The sequence below is a fragment of the Bombus fervidus genome, chromosome 13 (assembly GCF_041682495.2).
Source record: "Bombus fervidus isolate BK054 chromosome 13, iyBomFerv1, whole genome shotgun sequence".
Classification (NCBI taxonomy): domain Eukaryota; kingdom Metazoa; phylum Arthropoda; class Insecta; order Hymenoptera; family Apidae; genus Bombus; species Bombus fervidus.
Window position 1 is genome coordinate 6,822,274 of NC_091529.1, and position 25,368 is coordinate 6,847,641.

General features: G+C 37.7%; 2 protein-coding genes across 7 annotated transcripts; one reads left to right on the forward strand and one right to left on the reverse strand.

The window, feature by feature from the left end:
* The first annotated feature begins 522 nt into the window (after window positions 1-522).
* On the forward strand, window positions 523-12,440 carry LOC139993636 (uncharacterized). Of its 5 annotated transcripts, XR_011801420.1 has the most exons (5): window positions 523-1,728; window positions 2,393-2,627; window positions 7,401-9,031; window positions 11,352-11,554; window positions 11,645-12,440. XR_011801420.1 is itself a non-coding variant. In XM_072015552.1 (4 exons), the coding sequence occupies exons 3-4, from the start codon at window positions 7,469-7,471 to the stop codon at window positions 11,466-11,468; spliced, it is 1,680 nt and encodes a 559-aa protein (XP_071871653.1). In that variant the 5' UTR covers window positions 523-1,728; window positions 2,393-2,627; window positions 7,401-7,468; the 3' UTR covers window positions 11,469-12,440. The 5 variants fall into 5 exon arrangements, 4 of the variants coding, with proteins under 4 accessions (XP_071871653.1, XP_071871652.1, XP_071871650.1 ...); XM_072015552.1 differs by having other exon boundaries at window positions 11,352-12,440; XM_072015551.1 differs by lacking the exon at window positions 11,645-12,440 and having other exon boundaries at window positions 7,401-9,498; window positions 11,352-11,439.
* Window positions 12,441-14,808: 2,368 nt separating this feature from the next.
* Window positions 14,809-20,991, reverse strand: LOC139993699 (CAPA peptides). Of its 2 annotated transcripts, XM_072015664.1 has the most exons (5): window positions 20,839-20,991; window positions 19,976-20,017; window positions 18,443-18,625; window positions 16,780-16,962; window positions 14,809-15,167 (listed from the first exon to the last, which is right to left on the reverse strand). In XM_072015664.1, the coding sequence occupies exons 1-5, from the start codon at window positions 20,894-20,896 to the stop codon at window positions 15,088-15,090; spliced, it is 546 nt and encodes a 181-aa protein (XP_071871765.1). In that variant the 5' UTR covers window positions 20,897-20,991; the 3' UTR covers window positions 14,809-15,087. The 2 variants fall into 2 exon arrangements, with proteins under 2 accessions (XP_071871765.1, XP_071871764.1); XM_072015663.1 differs by lacking the exon at window positions 19,976-20,017 and having other exon boundaries at window positions 20,839-20,990.
* Between the last annotated feature and the right edge of the window lie 4,377 nt (window positions 20,992-25,368).

The window sequence follows — 25,368 nt, forward strand, 5'->3', positions numbered from 1 at the left end:
AGAGACCTGCTACGTAAAAAGAGGTAAGTCAAACCAATAATAGAGAAATGAACTTCGTGACTGAAAAAATATCCTAGTTCCACCATTGTTTCTCATTGGTTGTCAGCGAACCTTCCCAACGTATTCCGATTTCTAGGTTAGAAACCATGGAACTTGTTCACCAATCCTCGCCATATTTCCCTCGCAAAACACAACTGACGAAAAGCGTAATACTGATCGAACTGGCTTGGTGAACGCTTACGGGGGGTAGCGACGATCTCGAACTGAAAAGGGGTGGAAAGGTTCCGTAGAACCAGAGAGGGCGTTCGTGCGGGGTGAATGGGTTTCATTGAACCAGAATTCGACGGTGCTGCCGGCGGACGGCTATGCGGCAAGGGAGTCAAAAAGGGACAGCTATGGGTAACGAGGGAGCGAGAGGGCGGGTGAAACGACCGCGCCACCATGATGGGCGAGGAAGGAGAGGGGGAATTTCATTGCTGGGGAGGGGTTGGAAGGGCGGGGGAGGGGGAAACGAGAGGAACAGACACGGGGATACGGAGGCACCGTGTCGCTGGCCTCTGCGGCAAATCTGCAGGTTTCGTGTGGCGTGTGCGTGGCACGGAATCGCGGGGATTTCAGGATCCCAGAAGTGTGCGTGGCCGGAAGGAAACGTGCTCTCCCGTGAATTTTCTAGTGCGTAAATCTAAATCGTGCGTACGGTGTGCCTCTCCTCTCTCTGTATGTGTAGTACGTGTGCGTGGGATCGCCTCTCGTGTGCCGTAGCGAAAACTTGGCCAGCTCGGGGGATGAAGATCTTCGATGGCGTGGCGCGGTCGCAGCACTCGATCTGTAAGAGTAGCATCCCTTACGAGATTCAGGGCTAACCAAGGAACAATTACGGTGGACCGATGAGGTGGTGGCTCGACCTTATCCGCGAAAGGTCTCGCGCGACCGAATTGATTGATCGGCCAAGAGGATAATAGAAAAGAGCTCGTCGATGCCAGTCGACGACCTCACGGACCAGGTGGGGGGTGTCCTCTCGTGAGAACGGGCGAATACACGTTCACGCGCCGCGAGACTACGCGTGGAGAGGAAGCTGACAAGTGCACCGCGCTGTCTGTCGATCCGTTTCCACTCTTTTCTGCGGGCTTCGTTCGTTCGTTCAATCAATCAATTACCCGCAATGTGTCTGTTCGCGTGATCAGTGTTTGACCACATTTATGTGACTAATTCAGTTCGGTGCTAACCATCCTCAAATTTACATCTAAATCGAAAAGAGGTTTTGACCAATTGGACAACCTCTCGTTTGGAAGAAGCATACGTACGTATAAACGGAAGGACGAGACTGATAAAAAGGACGAGAATACAAGAAAGCATCGAGAAGAAAGAAAAGTGGAAGATGAAATAAGGAGAGACGGACACAGTGGTGTACAGTGTGCTCTCTCGTGTTTAATTTTTCAACGAGGCTGCGAGCGGCGACGCGATTGGTCAGAACAGGCCGCGAGGAACGTACGGATTTTTCGTCGAGTCCGCAGATTCTCATGCAAGTACGTGGTATAAGCGAATTTGCCGCGGTCGATGCACTCAAAAGCTCGCTCGGGGGAGTCGAGTGACACGTACACGACACCGCGAGGACCGTGGCACAGTCGATTCGAGTAATCGAGCGTCGAATCGAGCGTCGAACCACAGCCTGGCCGCCCCTTGCCTCTTAACGAACCTGTGTCAACCTAACTACGGAATTTCTTGCTTGTACGATACACACCAATTTCCTTTTCAAGTATTTCATTTTACGTACAAAGTCTTGTACACGTTCTGGTCATTACTGTATAGATTCTAATCATTATTCCTTCCTTTTTTTTTATACGTATATAATTGATTCTCATAACATTTATAAAGGGTTTGACTGTTGCTGTTGGTCTATCGGTGTCTATCAGGTTGTTGCTACTCTGTCTCTGGTTCAACGACTTTCTATCGAAAATTTCGCAATATTGAGAGTTATTGGCTGGCTCCCAAGCGACTTTCTGACTAATTTATGATCGATATAAATTTCGCGGCGTATTACGCGGGCATACCATTAGCGTACGTCAGCAATTAATATGCCTTAGTGTGCGCGGCCGGAAGCGGCTCGATGTCGGAACATGCCTGTGGAATTTCTGCTTCTCATAACGCTTCAAGATTCCTCTTTGTCTCGCAAAATACCATATATGACTATATACATTTTATGTAGCCAAAAAAACAAATAGCAAATTTCAACATCAAATGCAACTTTATACATTGAACTTTATCTTCCTCTTAAATTATTATAATGCATTAACAAATTAAGTAGTATATTTTTAAATCGAACGATGTATTTATTTTCTTTTTTCCTAAAAGCGTAATATGTTGCAGGAGGTGGATATTGTTTTTGTTGCAGATTAATCCTGGGGCTGGGGTTGTAATTGGAAAAGTGGGCCAGCGTGCACGCTCAGCGCGGCTTAATCAGAATGAAATCTAAGAAGTCCCGGGCAACAATGGCTTTGTGATGCCCGAAGGAGGACCGTCGGCGAAATGAAAGCCCCTGAGAAACAATGGAAGCGTCCACGCAGGCATGACGGCCCCATTCAGATTCGCAGACGACATGCTTAGTGGCGGCCAAAGGAGACGCTCAAGTAAGAATAAGCCGAGCATCGTTAGACAGAGGGAGAAAAAAGGAGGGCGAAAGGGCAAGGAAGAATGAGAAAGAGAAAGATACCTAGCTTTTCCTTGGACACGATCGAATGGCATGATATACAAACTACACCATGCGTCTCGGTGTCTGCCGTTTTACTTATGCCGGATCATCCTCTTGCATATTCTCCTTCCTGTATCATTTCTTCTAAATCAAGTCTTCTTTCTTATCCTTTTTATTGCGTATGCGTGTATGTTTCTTTTCTTTCTTTGTTTTTAACTTTTGTGCCTGAAGCTATACCGTGGTGGACAAGAGAATGTTTAAAATTGACGCTACGGGTATATGGGCATAAGTAAAACAGCATTTTTCCTATACCGTACGCTTGTGTATTCTAAGGCATAGGATTACGGTGTACAGTGGCCACAAAAAAGTATTTACACATACATTTATTTTTCGATGAAACGTCTCGTTTATCATGGCTCCATATACATTTTGTTTAGCGCCAAGTTTTTGTAGTCATGTGAAACACACTAGATGGTGTGAAACTTAATATACTTGAACTAATTACGAAAGAGTAGGTATTTGAACGAGACGATAGATTATACCGTCATATTATTTACGAGAATAGTATTTTCAGTGAACTCTCTACTATTGAATAATGTATCCCAAATGTAATCTAAAATACTATTTCACTCACTCATGTAATCTGAAGCTACCGATAGACTGTTAAGGATATCTACTACGTCTGATATCGACAATCTGAGTGACCATTACGTGTAGAAATATAGTAAATTCTTGTCGGTGACGAGTGTCCTGTACAGTTGTTTCTGAGACGTCGCGTCGTAGAGTTTCAAGAACAGGTTTGTTCGAACTCTCGACGGGACGGAAGTTTGGAAATTTGTTGGGACAAATTCCACGCAACACGATGTTTCCATTTTAACGTAGCAGCTAATGTTCGAACGCGTTTTACGAGCAACATGTGCAGGTAATAAAAGATGAGAGTCCCGGGATTTCGCGAATGATTCATTGATATCGTTTTACCAGACAAGCTTGGCCCCCTTAATTCCGTTCGCTTTTTCGACCAACAACTTGGCTCGTGCTTGCCGAGGAGAGTATCGAACCGAACAACGTTTAAAACACTCCGTTGAACACTTACGAGGAAATTTACATTTCAATTGCAACCGCATTAATATTCATAATCGTGTAAATAAATTAACCGGCTGTGTTCCTGATGTGAGCGATTAAGTATCTATCAGATGTGCCATTTCACGACGCGTCACGAGCCGTTCATCATTTCCTGTTCGAGTTATTCGAAAATTAACTTCCAACCTGTTATGTCTTAATACTTTAATTCTTTAGGAAATTTCATTTCTAACAGGGATATACAGAGTGTTATTCGTATTACGTACGGTTTATGCAATTTACTGCTAGATAAAATAAGTCATCTGAATCTATTTATTAATTGGAATTCAAAGGGGTTGGAAATTTAAAAGAGAAAATTCCATTATGTGGCAGTAATTTCTTGCGTAATATAACTCAAACTACAGCTCATTAAAATACTGTAAATATTACAGTAATTTAATGAATTAGATTAACGTACCAATTTTTTTCTTTCGTTTATTTATGAAAATAACGAAATTTTCGTATAACTTATTGTAACGAGCGATGAAAATGATTTTTTAACATAACTTTTCCTCTGTGGTGTGAATAATGTGTAACGATAGCAGATGTTTCGAAAATACTTTATTTCCATAGTGATTTCTAGGTTACTTTTTCCTTTCTTAAGTACGTTAGAGCTTGATAAAGAATATTAAGTAGAATTCAACAAACTTAAATCGCTCTTTTTACTTTACACTTTTCTTTGTACATTTTTGGTTATATTCAAATTATATTTGAAATTAAATTTTTTTTTTAAATCTCCTCCTAACTGTGTCACTTTTCTAACAAATCGATCATACGTCGCAGCATGTGTGTTAAGTGATTACATATTTTTTCATAAAAAAAAAAAAAATAGATGAAAGAATTAAAATGTTTCTTACGAGTCCATTATATAAATTAAAAAGTGAAACTTGGTAGAAACATAAAACTGACTCTTCTACGGAATGGATAGTGGTGGGGGAAATGGCCTTGAACGATTAACGACTTCTATCGAGACTATAGCGAGGGTGATCGTTCTTTAAAGTTTAAACGTTCCTAAATCGACTAAAATTAGCGTCATTGACAAACGAACAACGGTAACGAGTTTTAATTGGTCATATTTCGGCGACTGGACATTAAGGCCGGGCTAGTCTGACAAATGCGAGTGTTGTTCGAGCAATGGCGCACAATAACGCGTTAAGTAGCGACCGTTTCTCTCTAACGAGCGAACAGCCTCGCAGAGAGCGTGTTAATCCAGAAATTATCACGTGTAATTTTATGTACGGCCTGTTAGCACTAACGACTCACTTCGTGACACACAAGAATAGTATTCATATATGCAAATAATATGATTTCATTTCATATTGAAGAGGATATATCATCTTGAGGCGTCTAAAAATATGTAAACTTTGGGTATTTTTTCATAAATAATTACGAAATAAAAAGTGCAAGTTTTGCTTCACTTTATATTCTTTTTTAAAGAAAAATATTTAAAAAGGCAAAGTTATTGCCTATGTTTGAAATCACTTCTAGTAAAATACAGATGATTGATCGTTATTACTGGCGAGAACTGGAACGTTTAAAATAAAAAATTCCTTTCGTTTCATAAACTAGAATCTATTATCTACGGTGTAACGTAGAATTTTGAAAATTAACGTAACAGTTTGAAGAAGAACACATTCTTTTACTATTAATTTCAAACATTCTTGAAAAATGTAATTCGGATATTTGGAAAATTCCAAGCGATGTTGTGAAGTACTCTGCTCATTCCTATCGTAGTATATCGAAAAATATTACGCTATATTTTTATCTGATCTTTTTTCACAAAAAATCACTTCTTCCAGCTTTTGCTTTTTGCTATAAGAAAAAGTGTTGGAAAGTCTTTTACATAGTCTTATTACGTATAAAACTTCTCACGAATTTCCAACTTCATGAATAATTTTGTAACTCACTGTACATATATTTTACAAATTTTTAAAGTCATTTCCTGCAAAAATTGCTGAAGCTTTGTATGCAAAAACTTTATTCTTCGCTTTTATCTTCTTCCTTCGCAAGGAATCACTTCCTTAACCTCTTTCTTTAAACCACCTTTCTGAAACGCTCTATATGCTACGCGCGCGCGATTCGAAGCATATTCAACGTGTGTCGCGTAGCGTTCGATCGTCCCAGCATTATGCGACAGTGTCGTTCATTCTCAAAGTCTTTTTCACCCCTTGTAATCGACAGGTCTTTTTCTTCCCCTCGATTATTTTCTTTATAACGCCACGTTTCCCTTTTTCGCCGTTTTACGCGGAGAAGAAAAAAAAAAAGAAGGAGAGGGGAAACGGATCGAGTTCGTTAATTGGCCTTCTTGTTCTCGTACAAGCAAAAAAACAGGGGACGATGAAGATGAATAGAAATATCAGAGCACTCTCTTTCCCCCTCCCCTCCGTTTTTCCTTCTCCTGAAGAGTCTCGTTCGGTCTGTTTCGCGTTAGAGTCAACAGGTTCAAAGTTGTTTTTTAAGTGTTCTAGAGAAAATGTTTCGGGACGCAGAATAATGCGGACATATTGCAAAAGGAACCGCGCGTTCGTGCCTTGTTTTCGTATTGTCCATATGCACACAGTCTATGGGCTGACCTATTTCAATTTATGCGAGAAACTTAATGTTTTTCCACAAAAGTCCTCTTGTATACGAAAGATTGGATATGCTATAAATTAAAAGAGAAGTTCTCGAGATTTCGTTTGTTTATTTGCATAGCGAATGTTGCAATTTATGTGGTTAGAGTTTCGCTAGATAGACCTGGTTTCACTACTGAACTACTATTATTAAATCTAAACTATTACATACAGAATTAAGTGTATTATATATACTGTTTCTATTTGTTTAAAGATAACAATGGCATTTATGCAATAGAAAAGTACCATTTATATAAAATTTTCTTTTTGTTGGAATCGATACAACAAGGGTCCCTAGAGACCCCTACCTACATTTCCGGCCAACCTTCTTTAATATTCTGTTGCTCCCCTAAACCTTCAATTCCCCATGTATCCACTTTTTCAACAACGTATAATATATTCGACGGATACGATGCCATTTCCGAAATATATCCATCATGTATATCGATTATACAATGACCTTTAGAAAATGACGCGGGCATACGGGAGGAAATAATAAATTCGAACACTGTCACTTAAATTCAACGTTGCATTATTACATACATAAAGAATGAATATAGATAGGAAGAGTTATCAGTACGCAGAAATCGGTCACTAGTTGAAAAGTTTCGAGAACGTGTATTGCTCTGAGTAACAATTAAAATGGGTCACCCGGTACACGCGAAGAAAAGTTCGACTCGCGAAAGGTAACAAAATCTGCAGTTTGTTACGTGTCTTTCGGTTCCATTGTGCTCTACTTATACTATAACTTTTGAATCATATTGGTTAATAAGTGTTCTGGTCAAAAACTAACTTGGACCTAACTAAAGCTATTATTAAAAATGTCAGAAAGCTATTGTTAGAAATATCAGAAATATTCTTTTCAATTATCAGGTCTTATACAAAACCAGAATGTTTCTTAATGAACAGTGGGATAAGTGATTAACCCAAGAGAAAATCATGGTTGAACTAATTTTTCATAAAATCCTATCTGTTTCCAGATCTCTAATAGACAGAGGAAGGATCCAGAGGGACGACTAGCAGCAGCCAAAGAGAAACGGACAGTGGCATGATAGGGGCAATGCACCACCCTCTGCGAGGGCGCATTCTGCTGGCCCTCTTCATTCTGCTCAGCACATTCGCGTTGCTCTCTAAAGCGGTCGCGTTCCCGGACTGGACCGATTGTCCTGCTACGTGCCGTTGTAAGTGGACATCCGGCAAAAAATCCGCCCTATGCTACAATGCTAGCCTAACCTCGCTCCCCGCCAATTTGGACCCTGACATGCAGGTCCTCGACCTGTCTGGAAACAAAATTCCCGCGTTGCAATCAGAGATCTTTAAACGTTCCGGCCTAGTGAATCTGCAGAGAGTCTTCCTGAGGAACGCTGGAATTTATAAAATCCACGCAGACTCTTTCAGAGACATGAGGATCTTAGTAGAAATCGATCTCTCCGATAATCACGTGGAGATGCTGGAACCAGACACTTTTTTGGGCAACGAAAGACTGAGGATCCTGATCTTAAGCGGGAATCCATTGGGCAAGCTGAGAAGCCACCAGTTCCCGATTCTGCAACATCTGAGGAACTTGGAATTGCAGAGATGCTCCTTATCCGAGATTCATGGAGAAGCATTTGTCCATCTGACCGGTTTAGAGTCACTGAGGTTAGATCACAACGAATTGGAGTATCTGGATGTATCGGTGATATCAAGTTTGCCACGTTTGAAAACTCTAACACTAGATGGTAACCAGTGGAGTTGCGATTGCAGACTTAGAGATTTCCGAATCTGGCTGATCCCTAGCAGACCTAGCAAACTGTACTCCGTGCCTCAAGTGTGTTCGTCACCGATGAGACTGGAAGGTCGCAAGTGGGAAGATGTGAAGCCAGTAGAGTTTGCCTGTGAGCCTGAAGTGTTCGTGTTGGCCAGTAGTATTCAGGAAGAGACTAATGGAAACCTGAGCCTGGCCTGCCTAGCCACGGGGGATCCAGAGCCTGAAGTTTGGTGGCAACTAAATGGAGGTCCAGTAAACGCGACTAAATTAAACGAACAAACTTATTCGGGAACCTATGTGGCCTACGCAACATCTGACGTCGATATGGCCTACAACGAGCGAGTCCCATCTTCCAGTAGACTCACCGATAGGTGGAACAACTTGACCGTCTACAACGCCAGTGATGGTGACGCTGGGGAATACTCTTGTTTTGCCAAAAATATAGCCGGTCTTGCCAGGGATACCGTCAGTGTCGCTATTCCGCGGGTGTACACGGCACCCACACTCTCCCAGAGCGATAACTGGTTGCTCTGGGTGAGTTTGGCCGGTGGGGGAGCTGCTGCGTTGTGTGCTTCCATTTCTGCGGTTCTGTTGGCTTTGTGCGTGTGTGGTGGTACTCGACGACAACGTGCTCGAGAAAAGGTGAAGCTTCAGGGGAGCACTAGTTTCGGTGACCAAGAGAAGAAGCTTCTGGATCTGTCTGTGACTACCACGACACCTGGAAATAGCAACGATCGAGGCAGTGGTCACGGCAGCATAGTGGAAGCTTGTAGCACGGGTGATCTGGAACTGGCAGAGAGAGGGTCCATTTGCGACCCCATGAGCGCTGCCACTGTTACCGTAGAGAGACTACGTCCAGAGGTGAGCAGTGGCTCCGTGACCGCTATGAGAGCTGTACCGTGCGCCGCCATGTTCCCACCACCGCCACCAGAATTCACTAGTGGCGTCCTACCAGCTGGAATCTTCGGGAACATCTTTATCTCCGTGTCAATGCCCCAGGATTCTTCCGATCGTTGTTACCCCGATCTTTTGGACATTCCTGTTCATGGCACTAGCGGTGTGGTGAACAAAACGACTTCGGCTCTTCCGGCGGCCAGCAGCGTGTCTAGCTTCGCGACGCTGCCGCGACGAGCGCTACGATCCAGCGACCTCTGTTCGCCTTACGACAATATGGGGCCCCGCGTAACGGCCAACGGGAGTTCCGCGTTCTCGCTAACGGACGCGGACCTGCGATTATCGCCGCCACCGCCACCTCGAATCATACAACCGCCACACGAGTTTGTATCCCTATGAGGGATGTCCTCGTGCAGCCGGCTTTCGAGCAAATAGTCGGTATAATTGTTCAAAGCTCGTCCGTCGCTTTTTTCCCCCTCAATCCGAAAAAACAAACCATCATGTTCAGTCACGCGCGTCCTTTTCCCCGTCGATCTCGTTCGTTGTGTTCGTCGTTGATAGTACTCCACACGTATCCGCATTTTATACGGTGAGCCGTGGGCCTACCAGGTGAAACACTGGTGAGTGTGTTGTCTCCATGTGGGAATTGTATAACACAGGAAATTGAGATGATGTGTGGTGATCGTTGTACTTTTGCTAATTTCATTTTTCTTCACTTGTGATATCTGTGTTGCGATATTTGTCATTCAATTTGTTGATTTTTCAAACTGTTAATGGATCTTTATGAAAAGCCAGAAGACCAATAATCCTGTTGCCAAATGTAAATTAAGGGAAAAATAGGAGGGACACTTTTGTATCTCTTGTACTTATACCGTGATTGATGTAATATACACGTAAGTTAACAATTGTTATCATCACTTGGTAAGCGAATGGCTCACATTTTTAAATCATCCGAAAAACCACTCCTCGAGCGTACATTGATTAAGGTTGTATGCATACAGGGACCTAGAAAGTTTGTATCTCGTTGGTATATTTAAAAAGACGTCCGGAGGTTATCGAAAGTAGTATAAACACAGTTATGTCTGTCCAACAACCTATTCGATTACGTAAGACGTTGAGTCTCGAAACTGCACGTTCCCCTTACTATTCACTAAGTTGGCAATACTAGCGCCGCTGATCAACGTTAGTGCCAATAAATCGACGTTCGCCATTTGGAATTTATTATCGACGAAGCGACCCTTTCTCGCCAATGAATGAAATGCTTTTTGCGCCAAAGAGGACGGTTCATTTTTGTAAATAGCTCGAAAGAAAAAGAAAATGAAGATTAAACTCGTTCGTTTGCTCAAGTATCAGAAACGAAAATACAGAAAGCTAAAGTGATTTCTGATGCTAGAACTCGTAAGATTTGTGACTTTTTATAACGAACATACACACATTGTATAGTCGACCCGATATTTTTCGATGTTGATCGTTTTAGAAGCTCGCTGTGCATAATTTTAAGAACTTCATCCAGCAATCTATTCGTTCGGTGTATATAATATATTTATGATTTCAGTTTAATGGATAGCAATTATAGTGCTTCCAATAGAGTGCTGCGGTTATTTACTTTCCATCTAGCTCCTCGTTCATCCATGTTTTCATTAATTGAATGTTTAAGTTACATAGTGAATCAGTTTCTTTATTTATAGCGCCGATAATTACCATTCGAAACATCATTAACTCTTAGCTTTCTTCGTTCCTTATTCAGACTTTTCAAATTATTTTTATCGCTATTTTAAGTTCAAGAAGAAGTTTCCCTTAATCTAGTCTTTGATCATTTAAAAACTGTGAAATATCTGATAAACAATCAAAGAGTTTGACATAATGTAACTTCAAGGTACATTACATTTGGAAAATATAATATTATTTGTTTAATTTTGACTACCCTTCCGCAGCCCTAACTGTTAAAAAGATTGTTGATACATTATGTATTTTCTATTTCTTTAAGCACCTGTTACATCCAAATTCACTGTCGTTCGCTTCATTCCTTAGTATTAACCTAACTTCTCTACTTCTCGAAAATTCTATTTTTTCATCAAATTCCTCTGACAGATACATTAATCTCCTTTTTCGATTTTCAGATATATTCCACTAAACCAAACAACCGACTTTCTCAAACTGCTATCATAGAAACAATTTTATCCAGTTCCTAAACGTGTCAGTAATTCATATATACTACTGCGTCATTCCTAACCTCTTAAAACTCCTATGAACAGCTTAAGAAAGCAATCTCCTTTCCAATTTTCAGCTATATTCCACGGAACCATCGACTTGCGTCAACGTTCCTCAACCCATGGATACAATCAACTGGACACGTGCAGTTTCTAAGACGAGCCCCCTCGTGTCTGTATGTTCGCTTGTCTAACTGGCTTGCATGCTTGGTCGGCGTACAATGGCTGCTCGCAGAGGAAGCGTGTACAATGACGAGTGCGTGTGTGATCGTTTTAGGACGTAAGTTTCTTCTAGTTGCCAATACCCACGGATTCCAGTGGTTTGTAAATAACTAATGAAAATAAAAAAAAAAAAAAAAAATAAAAAAAGGAATACGAAGACAAAGGAAAGGACGAAGAAAAAAGGGACAGAAAAAAGAAGACGAGGAGGAACGAGGTTATCCTTAGTGGATGCAGAGAACGAAGTAACGTTATCTCCCCTAATCATTCTCGAGGTGTATCACTAGTTTGTTACGTACTCTACGTGTGCAGTGTTGGTGGAATCGATATAGTGGCCTCGTAAAATTGGTCAACCATTAAAGCTTACATCAGTAACTTATATTAATAAGAATTTAGAGTGAAAATGTAACTCACAAATGGCTTTTATAATCTATTAAGTGTATTCTATTTTCAGAGACTTTAAGAATCAAAGATTCAATTGTCGACAATTTAAAGACCCGAAGGTTCCAAAATCCAATTTTTAAGGATATACAAGTTCTTCCATAATACGGCCCAGGATATGGCCACATTATCGTTTTAACTGCGTAATGATTTAATTTCTAATTGTACTGTTTCGACTCCATCAACTGTACATATTTGTTATCGCAGTACACGTATTTAATAGCGTGGCGGGTGCGTGCCGTGTCGCCGCCAATTATGAACACTTTGTCAATTAAATAAAACGATTGAATTTTACACATCATCGAATTATTGTTCTCACTTATTCCGACGAATAATCGATCTGATCGATCGGACCTAAACAAGAATTGTTATCTTTTGGGCAAGATGTTGGGGGGATTGAAAAATCGTCAGCGAAGGAGGAGGTTGACAGAGGGCGAAGGTTAAGGTTCAAGTGGTGTACATTTTTTTTCGAGGAGAAAATAAAGTTCAAAAAGTTAGTCTGGAAATTCTAATTGATTTTTGATGGTTCGTAAATTTCTTTCTTTGAAATTTTAACGTTCATCCCTTATTGTTTAAGTTCGCTATACCTGTTCTAGAATATAATATAAAAATTTAAATATCTAATTAAACGATTTAATTTATGTGCTCATTGAAGTCTGACCTTATTTAATTAAAAAGTCTAATAGCGTATTGTCAAGATAAAATTGAAGATTCCATTTATATGGATAGAATATTCATCCAATCGAAATCAATGGAACATTTACTTTCTATTCTGAATTAATTTACTTTCAAATAGTTTTAGTACGAACGATAGTTTAAATACCTTTTACGTAAATTATTTTTATAATTAGATCGAAAGGATAAGGACATTCGCTCGAAAAGCAAAGAATATTTATTTGGATTCGCAGAATATATAAGTAAGACATTTATTTAGATTTCCTTAAAACTGGTAGGAAACTCTTTAATTAATGAAGGCAATTATTAGCAGAATGGCCGATGGTAGCCGCATTACTGCGGTATTCCGGAGATTAAACGAAATTCCGAACAGGCCGATTCGACGAGGGCGATCGTAATCGTTCTCCGCTCGTTGCATTCGACCCGCAGAAATTAGAAATCTGAACTTGCATCGATAGTAGTACGCGCATTGTTTGCTAAATCGTTGCATTGTATCCACTAATTATACATAGCATCGGTGAATAGTTTCGATTCGAATAGATATAAATTGGCTTAATACTCGTATTTGGTGATAATTACCGCTAGACGAGAAACCTTATGATACAACTTGTTACCTCTGTACACGGATTACAAAAAAAAGAACACCGTAACTCGTGTCTTTTTTATCTTGTAGGAGGACGATTTAAAAATTCAGCTGAATATTCAGAAGTCAATTTTTACATTGTTGTAGCAAAACCGTCCTTTTGTTTGATTATTATTTGAGCTAAATATGTATTTTCGTAATCAATCTACAAATAATTGTGGTCGTAATATCAAAACTCGTAACTTCCTGTAAAATTTCATCAGCTTAGAAGCTGTTTTTAAGAGTCTTACTTTTTGGACATTTGGAGCAAACTGATTTTGTCGCATTAAAATACTATTCTTTATCATCGTGACACGAAACAACGTAAAATGACATTAATGTCAGAAAATCAAGAAAATTACACTTATCTGTAAATGAACATTTTAGTACACAATCGTTGACTAAAGAGACGTTGTTGGTTTCGAAATTTTAAAATCGTAGCAAAATTGTGAACAACTTTTTAATTACAATATTCGAACTAGATGATAATTCCTGCGAAATGCAATCGTATTTTCTGCCACTGAATATAAAAATTAATATTTCAATCGTCATATATAATGTTTTTATAATCGTGTCGACGAATTCATCCATAATTCACGTTGCGATGGAGAACAAAAAGAAAGGAATAATCGATCGAGATATGAGGATTTATTTCCAGACTTGATTCCCTGGTGATTCGTGGATTAAACGAACTTCATTAAAATGCCAGAAGCTTCCGGAGAAAGTTGGTCAGAATCCTTCCTATGGGTTTAATCACTCGATTAACACCGATGCGAAATATCCCCTTTCGTCGTTAATTAATAATTGAATGCACTGTTTGCCTCTTACGATGATCAAAGGGAAATTTCATTTCAGCACTATATTACAAACGAATAATGTGATAAATTTTACGAAGAACAATATAAATTTGTAATTTAGTTTATTTTCTAGCCTGCCGGCTATAAAAAAGGACAATCGATATTAATTTGTATATTAAAGCTGTAAAGGGAGCTTTGTAAAGAAACTTTTTCATCAGTATATAACATTAAAAGAATTAAAGAAGACAATATTATGAAAGCTTGCAAACTTTTTCGATCTTTTGCAACATAAAATATAATGGGTATAAAAATAAAGATATTTAATGGAACTTAAAAATACATAAGAGAGAGAGAAAAAGCTTATTTCCATTACATGACAGATTAAAAAAAGCAAAATCGTCGAAAATTCTACTGTCGTCGTCTGTTACTGTACAGAATGTCAAGAAATCGAGGAAAAGAAGACTACGAATTAAGGAATGCCTGAAATTTCCAATTAACAAATTTTCAATTTTCTCTTCCCCGAACGATTTCCCCGAAACAATTTTCTCTGCTTAATCGCTAAATTGCAGCAATGATGAAGAAACATAGAGGAACTTAACGAAAAGTAAAAGAAATTTTTCTCTCGTTTCAACAAAAATACTGACACGTTACTTCGTAACTGAGGAGTTTTTCTTCCAAAAAGAAAAATTCGAAATCGATAACAACGAGGGGAAGAAAATTCTTTAAAGGAGGAATGGGACGAGTTCATAGAGGGGAGAATGTATCTGTTCAGAACGAAACATCGTTTCACCAGCTTTATTACCCGTTCGTGTGTCAGCGAAAATTCTATGGATCACTTTACATGCAGAACAATCTTCTATAAATTCTCTACGAACAATATTTCTCGCAGTTGTGTGTTACACGCAGGATCGACTCGTAGTTTTGTTGTTTGTAAAACCTCCTGGTAATATTAAAGTAAGGTTAGGTCTGGCATCGTTGAGGGTAGCTGGTTACCGGTTAGAGATAGGTTAGGTCAGATCGCGTGAGTTCCATGGAGTCGTAGTTGAAGATCCTCGAAGATCATTTGCAGACAGTTCGTTCGACGTCGCTTTCACGACCAAGTCTTGGCGTGTAACCATTCAGTTGAATGTTTCGAGAACCTGAAATTAGTCGACAACGAAGGCACAAATAGTCGTAGACTATATAGGTCTATGCAAATAGTGCGATCATTGATGTCGAGAATCAACAGATTTCCTATTGTTGAAGAACAAACCTCGTATTTGAAGCTTGGTTATATTAATTGAGCAAATTGTTTTACAGCAAATTGTTCGACTTAATTAAGTTTCTTTATTGTTTCTTTTCTATAAATTTCTTTAAATTTGATACGAACGTTTAACTCTTAAAGGCCATTGATGAAACCTCAGCCTATGAAACTTTTCTTTTAACACTATGGTCGCTAGTTTTTGTTTATTACTAAATAACGACAAACCGATTAATTCCATTTATTTGATTACATTGATTTTTATATTTTTGAAAGCTACGGAAATAAACTGATTGATCTTAAATTTTAATTGTTACAGATGAGAAGAAAAATTGAGTGTTCGATTAGATTACAGAATGTGATCGAATATATGGTACATGTAGCGTTTTGAATTCTGTGCTTCTTTTTTTTAATTTCCTACAAATGAAATCCGTGGTAGACTGACGACTTTCGTGCCACGAGGATTGCAATTTTGGACTTTCGAATTTTCTATAAACGCGTAGAAACCTGAATTTCCTTTCAGTATGGCAATTCGTCCCAAAAATCGTCTATTAATATTAGCTCACAGAGTATCACAGGTGTAACATCTTAACATCGAGTTTTTACGCTCACCCCGTATAAATAACGCATTAATTGCATTTTATTCTTTGGAAATCTGGCATGCACGTTTACGAACGCGTTATCCTGTGCCATTAACAGCGAGACAGAGGGATGGAGTGAAATAGTATCAGTTCGAGGGGAAAAATTAAATTGGCATTTGGGCCGCGCATCAACAGAACATTCGCGACGAATGCTCGAGCTTTTGTTCCCGGATCACGTATCAATGGGATTGGGATTTTCGCGCGGCTATATCGAAATAGCGAAACGTTCCCACACTGGCAACGTTTCTAGAGCGAAACCCGAAAAAAACGATTCGAATCACGATCGAATGCTTCAAGCATAACCGACCGACTGTATACGACGAAACGATGATAAATCGATGGGCAGTTTATATGGCACGAAATAAAGTGTGAACGAGTGGCGTGGCTTATAGAAACACTCTTCTGTTTTCAGCCTCTTTGAGTCGATGGATGAGGCGTCCTGTTAACTGTTATCGGATATTTATAATTAAACTGTGATATTTATACAGGAAGAGTTGTAAAGAATGTAACGACGATAAGTCAATGGATAGATGACACGAAGAATATGCGAAGTGGAAGAATGGTTTTGATTGAAAATATTTGACTCTTTGGAAATCAAATAATTGATATTAACGCTGTTGCAATTCCCAAAGTTTTATAATTCAATGGTGTTCTTTAAGGTTTAAAGACATATCTGGCATTAAATTGTATTGAGAAATGATCGAACTTGAGATATTTTTTAACGTTAGAAAAATACAATTGCGTTGAAAATATTGGAAAGAACGCTGTAGGGTTAACGAAGTTGGTCAGTTTGTTTAGTGTGTAACTCGATCAAAGATCAATTGGTATAAACTCTAAAAATTGTCTAACGTAAAGAAGGTTATCTCATACCTCGTGTGAGTAGCAACGAGCCGGGATAAACGAATCTTCCATCGTCGATCTTTTGCCAAAGTTGATAATCTTTGGGTGAACGGATACGATCTGAAATCAACCATGATGCTTCCTTTGGAAATTTGTCTGCGTGTTTAAGGTTCATCGATCTCCCAAGGGATCCGGGAGCTGTATTGCGAACGTCTGCAAATTGTATGGTAATTTATGCGATTACGCTAGCTCGAGGTGTGTTTCTATCCTTTGAATTAGACTTTAGGGAAGGAAATTTCAATTTCCCAAAGTTGTGCACAGATCGTTTTACTCACAACTACAACCAATTCTCTCGTAGAACAAACTGCTCAAATTGATAAGCACCTGGATTCTTGCTACTAGCCAAACATATCAAATTTACAACATTCTAGAGAATTAGCGTATAGGAAGAACGAAGATTAACACGAACAGCTGATTGTTTATAGCGTAACAAACTCATCTAACAAATTTGTCTAACACAATTGCAAAGCTAGAGTTGACTAAATTTAACTATTGATCTGTAACGAATTTTAGTATTTTGCGTAATTAGTAAATCCATAACGTGTGGTCACAGTGTATTAACATCGGCACATTCGATATAGTCATAGATGTAGGACACATGAATTTTGGTTATTGATCGAAACTATCGTATCTACAAATTTGAATCACGTAAGTGGAATTGTGCGGCGGAGAGAACGAACGAGACACACCGAGATCAAGTAGAATAAACCTAGTGTGACAGACTATAAAGTATTCGCGTAAAGTCTACGTACGCCATAGACGTATACTGAAAATGTTAAATATTAACATGACGTAGGAACCGTGAAGCTCAATCTAATCTACCTTGCTACTATATTGTTCGATATAATTTGGATATCGGTACTATAAAGCAAATAAATCTTACCGCAACCAAATGGAAGCTGAAACGATATAAACTCGTCCCGATAGAGACTCGTTTTACTTATTAAAAATTATAACGAGTATTCTGCTTTGGATATTTTATATACAGTGGCGAATAAAAGAAAGTGTAAAATTGATATACTATGAGTAACTATCGTATAATACTAAAGATTTTATAGTTACTCATTGCCCTAATTAAATATAAATCCATTTTGTACAATTATTCTATGTTCTTACACGTTTTATTTTATAAACTTTTTTTTGCATATTATATGCATTCTGTCTATTTTCCATCCCTAAGTTTCACACGAACGCATAAAAATGTCAGCCATAATTATTTCTGATCTCTAACTATAAATTTGACCATTTTCGATCAATAATTAAAGTTCTTTACGATTGTATCATAATCGCAAAAAAAGAAAAAAAAAAATGGATCTGTCACGCTATTTCTTCGAAACATCAGTTTCGTATCTCTGTACAGGGAGTGAAGCGACCTCTGTAAAAAATGGCTGTTATGAAAGATCTGTCGGACCGACGAAACGATACAACGATTCGTCATTTTGTTTTAGGTGGTCGAAATTGCACGTAGAAGAATAGAACGAGGAGCCGGTTGCCACGCTCTAAGTGGAACGTTCTGCACGCAAAATGGCGCGGGCTATTGGCCATCTTTCACCGGGCAAGATAAATTACACGTAAAATGGGATTGCGGGATGGCATGCGAATGCACGTTTCAATGTTATTGGCGATACTTCACCTTCGTAATCTTTGTCGGAGACGGAGTCAAACTCGGGGCTGTAAAATTGGAAATCTGTGTCTGGTTCGATGGCGTGGCGACGGTTGAAATTTAGGTTAGGAATCGGCACGTCGGATCGACCGATCCTCGGATACGCCATCAGACCAGAAGCTCGCCTGTCATTCAACTTTAACTTCTCTCCCTCTGAAATATATTACGTAACAGATGACGGAAATTGAAATGCTTGATAAGCATTTAAGAATTAAGAAGGCAAACAAAATTGAATAAAAATTTCCACTGGCGCACGAAATTATTCCAACCCTTACCACAGAATCTTCCTATAAATAGTCAAATTTGAAATTAATTTGAAAATGTATCGATGTAATGAAACAGATATTTAGAGTAGACAATTAGTATAAAGCTTGAAGAATCATTTGAAGTATAATGTAATAAATGTTAAGGATGGTCCCAATGAATATTAACATTTACTAATATAGCGAATAATTACTTGTTCAAATACTTTTGCGATCTTCGCCAAGTACGTATCATATAATATACCTGTGCTAATGAAACTTCGAAATGTTTCGTATGACGACGTAATGCGATCTTAGAAGGTATGTACATGTGTTCGAATACTTTCGTGAACCTGTATATATGTGTAGGTTAAAATAGTTAAATACGAGAATCGAAGAAAAATTGAAAATAATATTATGCAACTTGTATTAGGACAAATAGAAGCATATATTTTTAATGGAAGTAATTAACGTGACATTTGTTTTTCATTTAATGAATAGACATCCAATTAGTTGCAGTATCTTACGAATATTTCTGCTTCATTGCATAATAAATTTTTACAAGCGGCCGTGTTTCAGTTTTTTTTTTTTTAGTGAATGCGTCAGAGGATCCAGTTTTCCTCTTTTAGGGTAACATGATCTCTCTCTCTCTCTCTCTCTCTTTTTTTTTTTAGGTTAATTAGAAATGAAAAGGACGGAAAGGTTAAGATAGTAGGAAGCGTTCCTGGTATAAAAATGTTCAGAGTCGTGTAATGTTTGGATTCAAAAAAATTTCGACCAAGCTGGTAAAAGGCTAATTAAAAATAACGACTAAATTAAATGAAATATCCTGCGTAGTTTATGATTAACAAGCAAGCAGAGCGTCAATTACGAATTATATTTACATATCTAGTGCAAATTGTTTATGCATTGATACCGTTTTCGTATTATGGACAGTGTTATCACGATGAATTAGTACGATGAATAGAAAAGTTGATTTTCGTCACTAAGCTCTAAAAACGACAAGAGTACGTTATTATTGAAAACAGAAAAATGGATTTTCATTACTCAATTTTAGATAAATTGATAGAAAAATTGATTAGTACGACTAAATTTAATAAAACAACGACATGAAATTGGTATCAGAGATAGACACATTTAATTGCATTATCGAATTCTACAAGCAACGAGACTGTTTAAGTGAATCGTCAAATTTTCAAGTGTCTGAAGAGAAAGTTGAAAAGAATTCAAAAAAATTATGATACTCATGCGAATGTCTTGCCTTTGGTAGACTGCAACTGCCGACCTTGCCCACATTGGGAGACTAAAAAACAAATTGAATTACAAACCGATCGTCAGAACGGTTCGATGACTCGGGGGAAACGAAAAAATTCTTTCCAAAGAAACTTAAGCTTGAAACGTTACTTAAGTCGTCAACGATTCAGTTTAAGTAAGAGAAAAGTAAGAAGTCAAGAAGTCTAAAAACGCTAGAGAAAAATAAGAAAAAGCAGGAAACTGAAAGACGAAGAAGAATAATGGCAATGTCTTGTGGCGAACTCCATCGATGGCGCGAAACCAGGGACCCTTTGCACAATTACACTAATGAAATTTTACAAATCACGACTCACTGGTATTACTAAATTCTTTTGCACTAGCAAGTTTCATAGTCAGTGAAAGAACAGATGAGACTTTTGATGAAAGAAAATTTTGCAAGAATTACTACGTTGTTACCACAGGCTATCTATTTCTGGGCTGTAGGTTCTAAGTCTTATTTTTCATTGTTTAAGACTAAATTGAATTGAAAGAGTTGATCGCAACGAAACATAAAGTTTATCATAAAATTGCAAAATCAAAGTTCATAGTCTACTACATAACCACAACTTATCAATTTATCGATGTTACCAATTTACTCATATCGTTAACATCGTTCTACTTTCAAAATTAATAATGCAAAATCAGAGACTGTAAGTTAGAAAATATAACTCCTCGATTTACCAACATCACCGATATCATTGCCGTTTATTTTCCTATTGTTATTTATCAATGTCGTCAGTCGACAGAAACGATTGTGCAAGAGAACCCCAGAAAATACTAGAAGCATCCCCTTCCGGTCCACTTGGAGGCCGGAAGGGGCACTGCACTTACGGTTGAAAGAGGTGGAAAATATTAGAACGACCAGGAATACAAATAGGTGATTTCTCATTGCGATGGCGATCGTTCGGTCACACGGTGATCAGAATCCGATGAAGCGATACTGAGCAGAGCACGGTATCTCGCTCGACACTGAATGCCCCCAGGTATCCGACGTCTGATTTTATACCTTGCGCCTCGTCCGACTACGGGGGTTGCCAGCCCAACCCCCGGTCGCCTTCTCAACCCTCTCTTTCCACATTGCCTCGTTCCATTCGCCCCTCTACGCGATCGGTATGGTGATTCGACGCCTCGTTTCTTCATCCTGCTGATACATTCGACCTACACCACTGTTTCTAGGTATTAGGACACCTGCTGGCTTCATGAAACGTGAGGATAATCCGATGGCCAGACAAAAGAGTATAAGTCAAATTTTAATGAAAACAGGACAAGTAGGCTAATATATATTGCACATTGCTGTCTTTTGTCTGTACCGTGCTGGTTAAACGGATGGTGCTGCATAAAATGATATTATCTTGCATTTTTAATTATACACTCAAATCTGGTTGTTTGAGTTTTAATTAGACGTTGAAGATTTGCCTGTTATAAATTCTTACGTAACACATATCCACGATTTACGGTATATTAGCGCATATTGTATGTCGGTTTTTAGTGAAATTTGAGATTTTACACGCAACAAATAGTTCTTGACTATTTCTTTATACTGCTGTCTTACCTTAACTCTAATATTTTATTGTATAATGTTATATTATAAATATATATATATATATATAATTATAAATATGCTATTGTAATACTATACGTCAAAAATAGAATTCTCAAGATAAAATAGATAACACGGAGGAGGTTTTATCGAATCGATAAAAAGACCATCGTAATTAATTCTAACGATGATATTTGAAACCGGTTAATAGTTCGACGAATCGTTTATTTTAACATCCTTAATACTCTGCAGTCGAATTTCACCACTATGGGGCGATTTAAAATTGTATTTCCCATGCTGGGAATTAAAAACTGCCGAAGTTACGATATTAAACAAATAAAATTCATATGTACGATGGAAATTTCCTGCAAAGGAGTATCGCAAATGAAACATTGCCTGAACGATTGTTAATGATAAAAAAATATTTTTATTAATAATACAAAAACATTTCCGAAGCATGTTTTTGTAAACAAGAACAAACAAGTTAAATTTCTCATTTAGTTAATTAATAACTAAAAATACATTGTAACGTACGCGCACCATTGAGAGTCAAAGGCTCGGGCAAATTCATCGAATTCCCTTCTACCACCACAATGTTCAGAAACCGAATTCAATATGGTAAATTAATCGAGGAAAAAGGATTTCAAAATGAAATATTGCGTTAACGCAACGTTGGACCTTAATGGGTTAGCGTTCGGAATCGTTGAGGGTGTTGTATTTTGGGGGGGGGGGATGATAGAGACTTGGAAGGATTTCCAGAGATTTTCTGGGATTTTAACCTGATTCGTTGGTGAAGGAGAAAGGTTGGTTGTGAAATATTGACGAAAGAAGGATGGAGTTTATGGATTTCGATGGAGAACTTGGATTTGGGAAATGGCCTACATGTATAGTGGAAAATAAAGTGATACGGAGAAAACGCTATAATTTTTCAGAATGAAATTATATAGCGTTATGGCGTTTCGACGATACAAAAGTAAGTTCAATTTTATCACTACGATTATCAGAGTAATGAAAATGATCAATTTGTAATTTTTCCAAGAAACTTTACGAATCTGCGATGATGCGTTTTTGGAGATTCTTTTTTAAATAAATATTTTTAAACGTATGAAACACCTTTAAGTATCAAATAAGCATGAAATGAATAAAAAGTGTGGCGTTAAAATCTCCCTAATGAGAGCCACGGATAAATGCAAATAGCCGTATAATACGCAATAAAAGGGTGCGTTGAAATTCATGTAAACAGACGGAACTGCGATTAATGTTGACCAAATCGTTCGATGTTTCGCCATAAATCCCATTTTGCAATTGGCAGAAACCGCTTGTGCAACTCTCTGTATTTAATGCAGCGACAGAAGATCGTTATTCGTGATATAGAAATTACAGAGTTGGCCACGCATTGATTTTTCAACCGAATTACGGTAGACCGATAGAATTTTTTTCCAACTGGTTTAAACCAGAGAAAACAATCGGGTTAAAAAAGTGTGATTAATAAAAGTTATTACTTTCGCTGGTAAATAAAATTATTCGCAAGTTCTGAATTTTTAGAAGGCAAAGAATACTATTTTTGAACGTTTAAAATAACAGTAGATGTTGTCAATTCATCTCTCAGCTTAATACACATTTATTTGATCAAATGTCGTGTTTAAAATTACGTTCGAAATTCTAACAAAAATTACGTTCGAAATTCTAACAGAATTTTCAGAATGTTAAGTTGACTTTAATTTCAAGTTCCTATATTCTATGGACTACTTGATAATTCCTACTTTGGTTCCAAAATATACCCAAAATACAATGTTTCTAAACGGATATATATATATATATATATATATTTCTTTTTAATCCTGAAATTCCATAAAACAAATTGTGACATCGAATTGTTCTTTGATATTATATATTTATATTATACGTAACGTTTTACGATACAGAAATGGATTTTGAACAAGAAATATCTGTTAACACGCAAAGTAAGTTATAAAACTTGAAGCAAGCAAAAGTAAACGTATTAATCTACTAATAATAGTAATATAATTAAGGAAGAAGCAAAGGATCTTTTTTCAAAAGGTTGAGAGTTTTCTCAAGAGTGCAAGAAATGAATCAAGCGATAGAAGTAAAATAAACGTGCGCGGTACAGTTATAACAGAATACACACGAGGACAACGCGAAAATTGAAACCAGTTTAATTAAGTCAGCACGCGATTACATATTTAAAATTTGCGGTCGCGATTTCCATAACGTAGCCGGTTGAATTAGCTATGTCTGTCCCTTGACGATATGCACGAATGTCGTTCTTATTTTTTAAAGCAATTAAACCGCGGTAATTCTCATTCACGATGGTGTTTCCCATTATGCGAAACGAAACGGGCAAACAATTTCACGAACTGTTTCAATAGCGGGTCAAATTTGCCTTTCGCCATTTCCCAGCTACTTGAAATTCGTCCATCTGCTGTTCGTATTTTCCTTCGTTTGCTCGCCGAGCAAAGAATTAATAACAATCTTCCTCGTGCGTTATCGAATAAATATCTTAGAATTATTCCTCTTCTCGCAACTGTACGTTGTCTTATGCCAATTTTGATATTAATTGGAAATTCATTTTAGACATATTAATAATAATTTTCATCGTTTCTAATTCTAAGTCCAAGCAATGAATGAAAGTTTTCATTTTCACGAAGGAAGAATCGAAAATGTGTAACATTAACAACGTGAAAATCACTGTAAAATGTACACTGAGTGTCCAATATTTCAAAACAAAAGACAACAGCACAACATTCTAAGCAACTTTAAGAAGATAAACAAAGAAGATAAACAAGAAGGAAGAAATAAAACGGCTCTTACAAGCAGAGAAGCACAAACATTTGGCAATAAATGTAGTTGCAGGGAAGTAAGTAATACAATGTAAATATTGTACAGTCACAATTTTTGCATTCCAACGTTCTAAAGTTAATGCAAATATCGTCAATCTGTTTCTATCCTGCAGCGAACGAAATTGTATTTCCTACATTTTTAAAGCTATTAAGAAAGCCATTATAGCATATGACATTTGTACGGAATGTTTTTCGAAAAAAGGAATTTTTCATCGAAAGCGTGTAACGAACGAATGAATTGAAAAATGTTCGAGTGTATGATTTCCATGAAAAAGAAAAACAATAACAAGCTAATGCAATATTTTGTAAGCCTATGAAATACCCGACTTCAAATAAATAAATTTAAAAGAAAGAAAATTTTCACTCGTGCAGTAAAAAGAAACTAATTGTAGATAATAAAGAGAAAGGAGGGGATAATGGTGCTGCGAAAATAAAATCGGAACGCCGTTACTCCCTCCAACTGTTTCCTTTAGTAGGAACTAACTTTTTCACACACATTATGTTCGCAAACTTTTTCTTCTTTCCAATAAGATAATTCAACCAGTGTCGGATGCTACACCTGAGGCGGACCATTTGCATAAGCTCTGAAATATTGAATATTTACATGCTTATTATTACAAACTATGCTACTAAGTGCATTACTATTAACGCTAAATAGATTACCGAATTTTTGCCTGTGAGCAGCTTTAAGAGAAAAAGTTGACGCAGCAAAGATTAATAACGTCAGGAATTAATTGAAAGAATTTGTAATTCATTCGCTGAAATGAAAGGATAAATTTGCAAAAGGATTCGCAATTGAATGGGATCAATTTTTGCATTCCAACACTTTAAAGTTGATGAAAATATCGTCAATCTGTTTCTATCCTGTAGCGAACGAAATTGTATTTCCGACGTTTTTAAAGCTATTAAGAAAGTCATTATGACAATTGTACGGCATTTTTTTCGAAAAAAAAAAAGGGA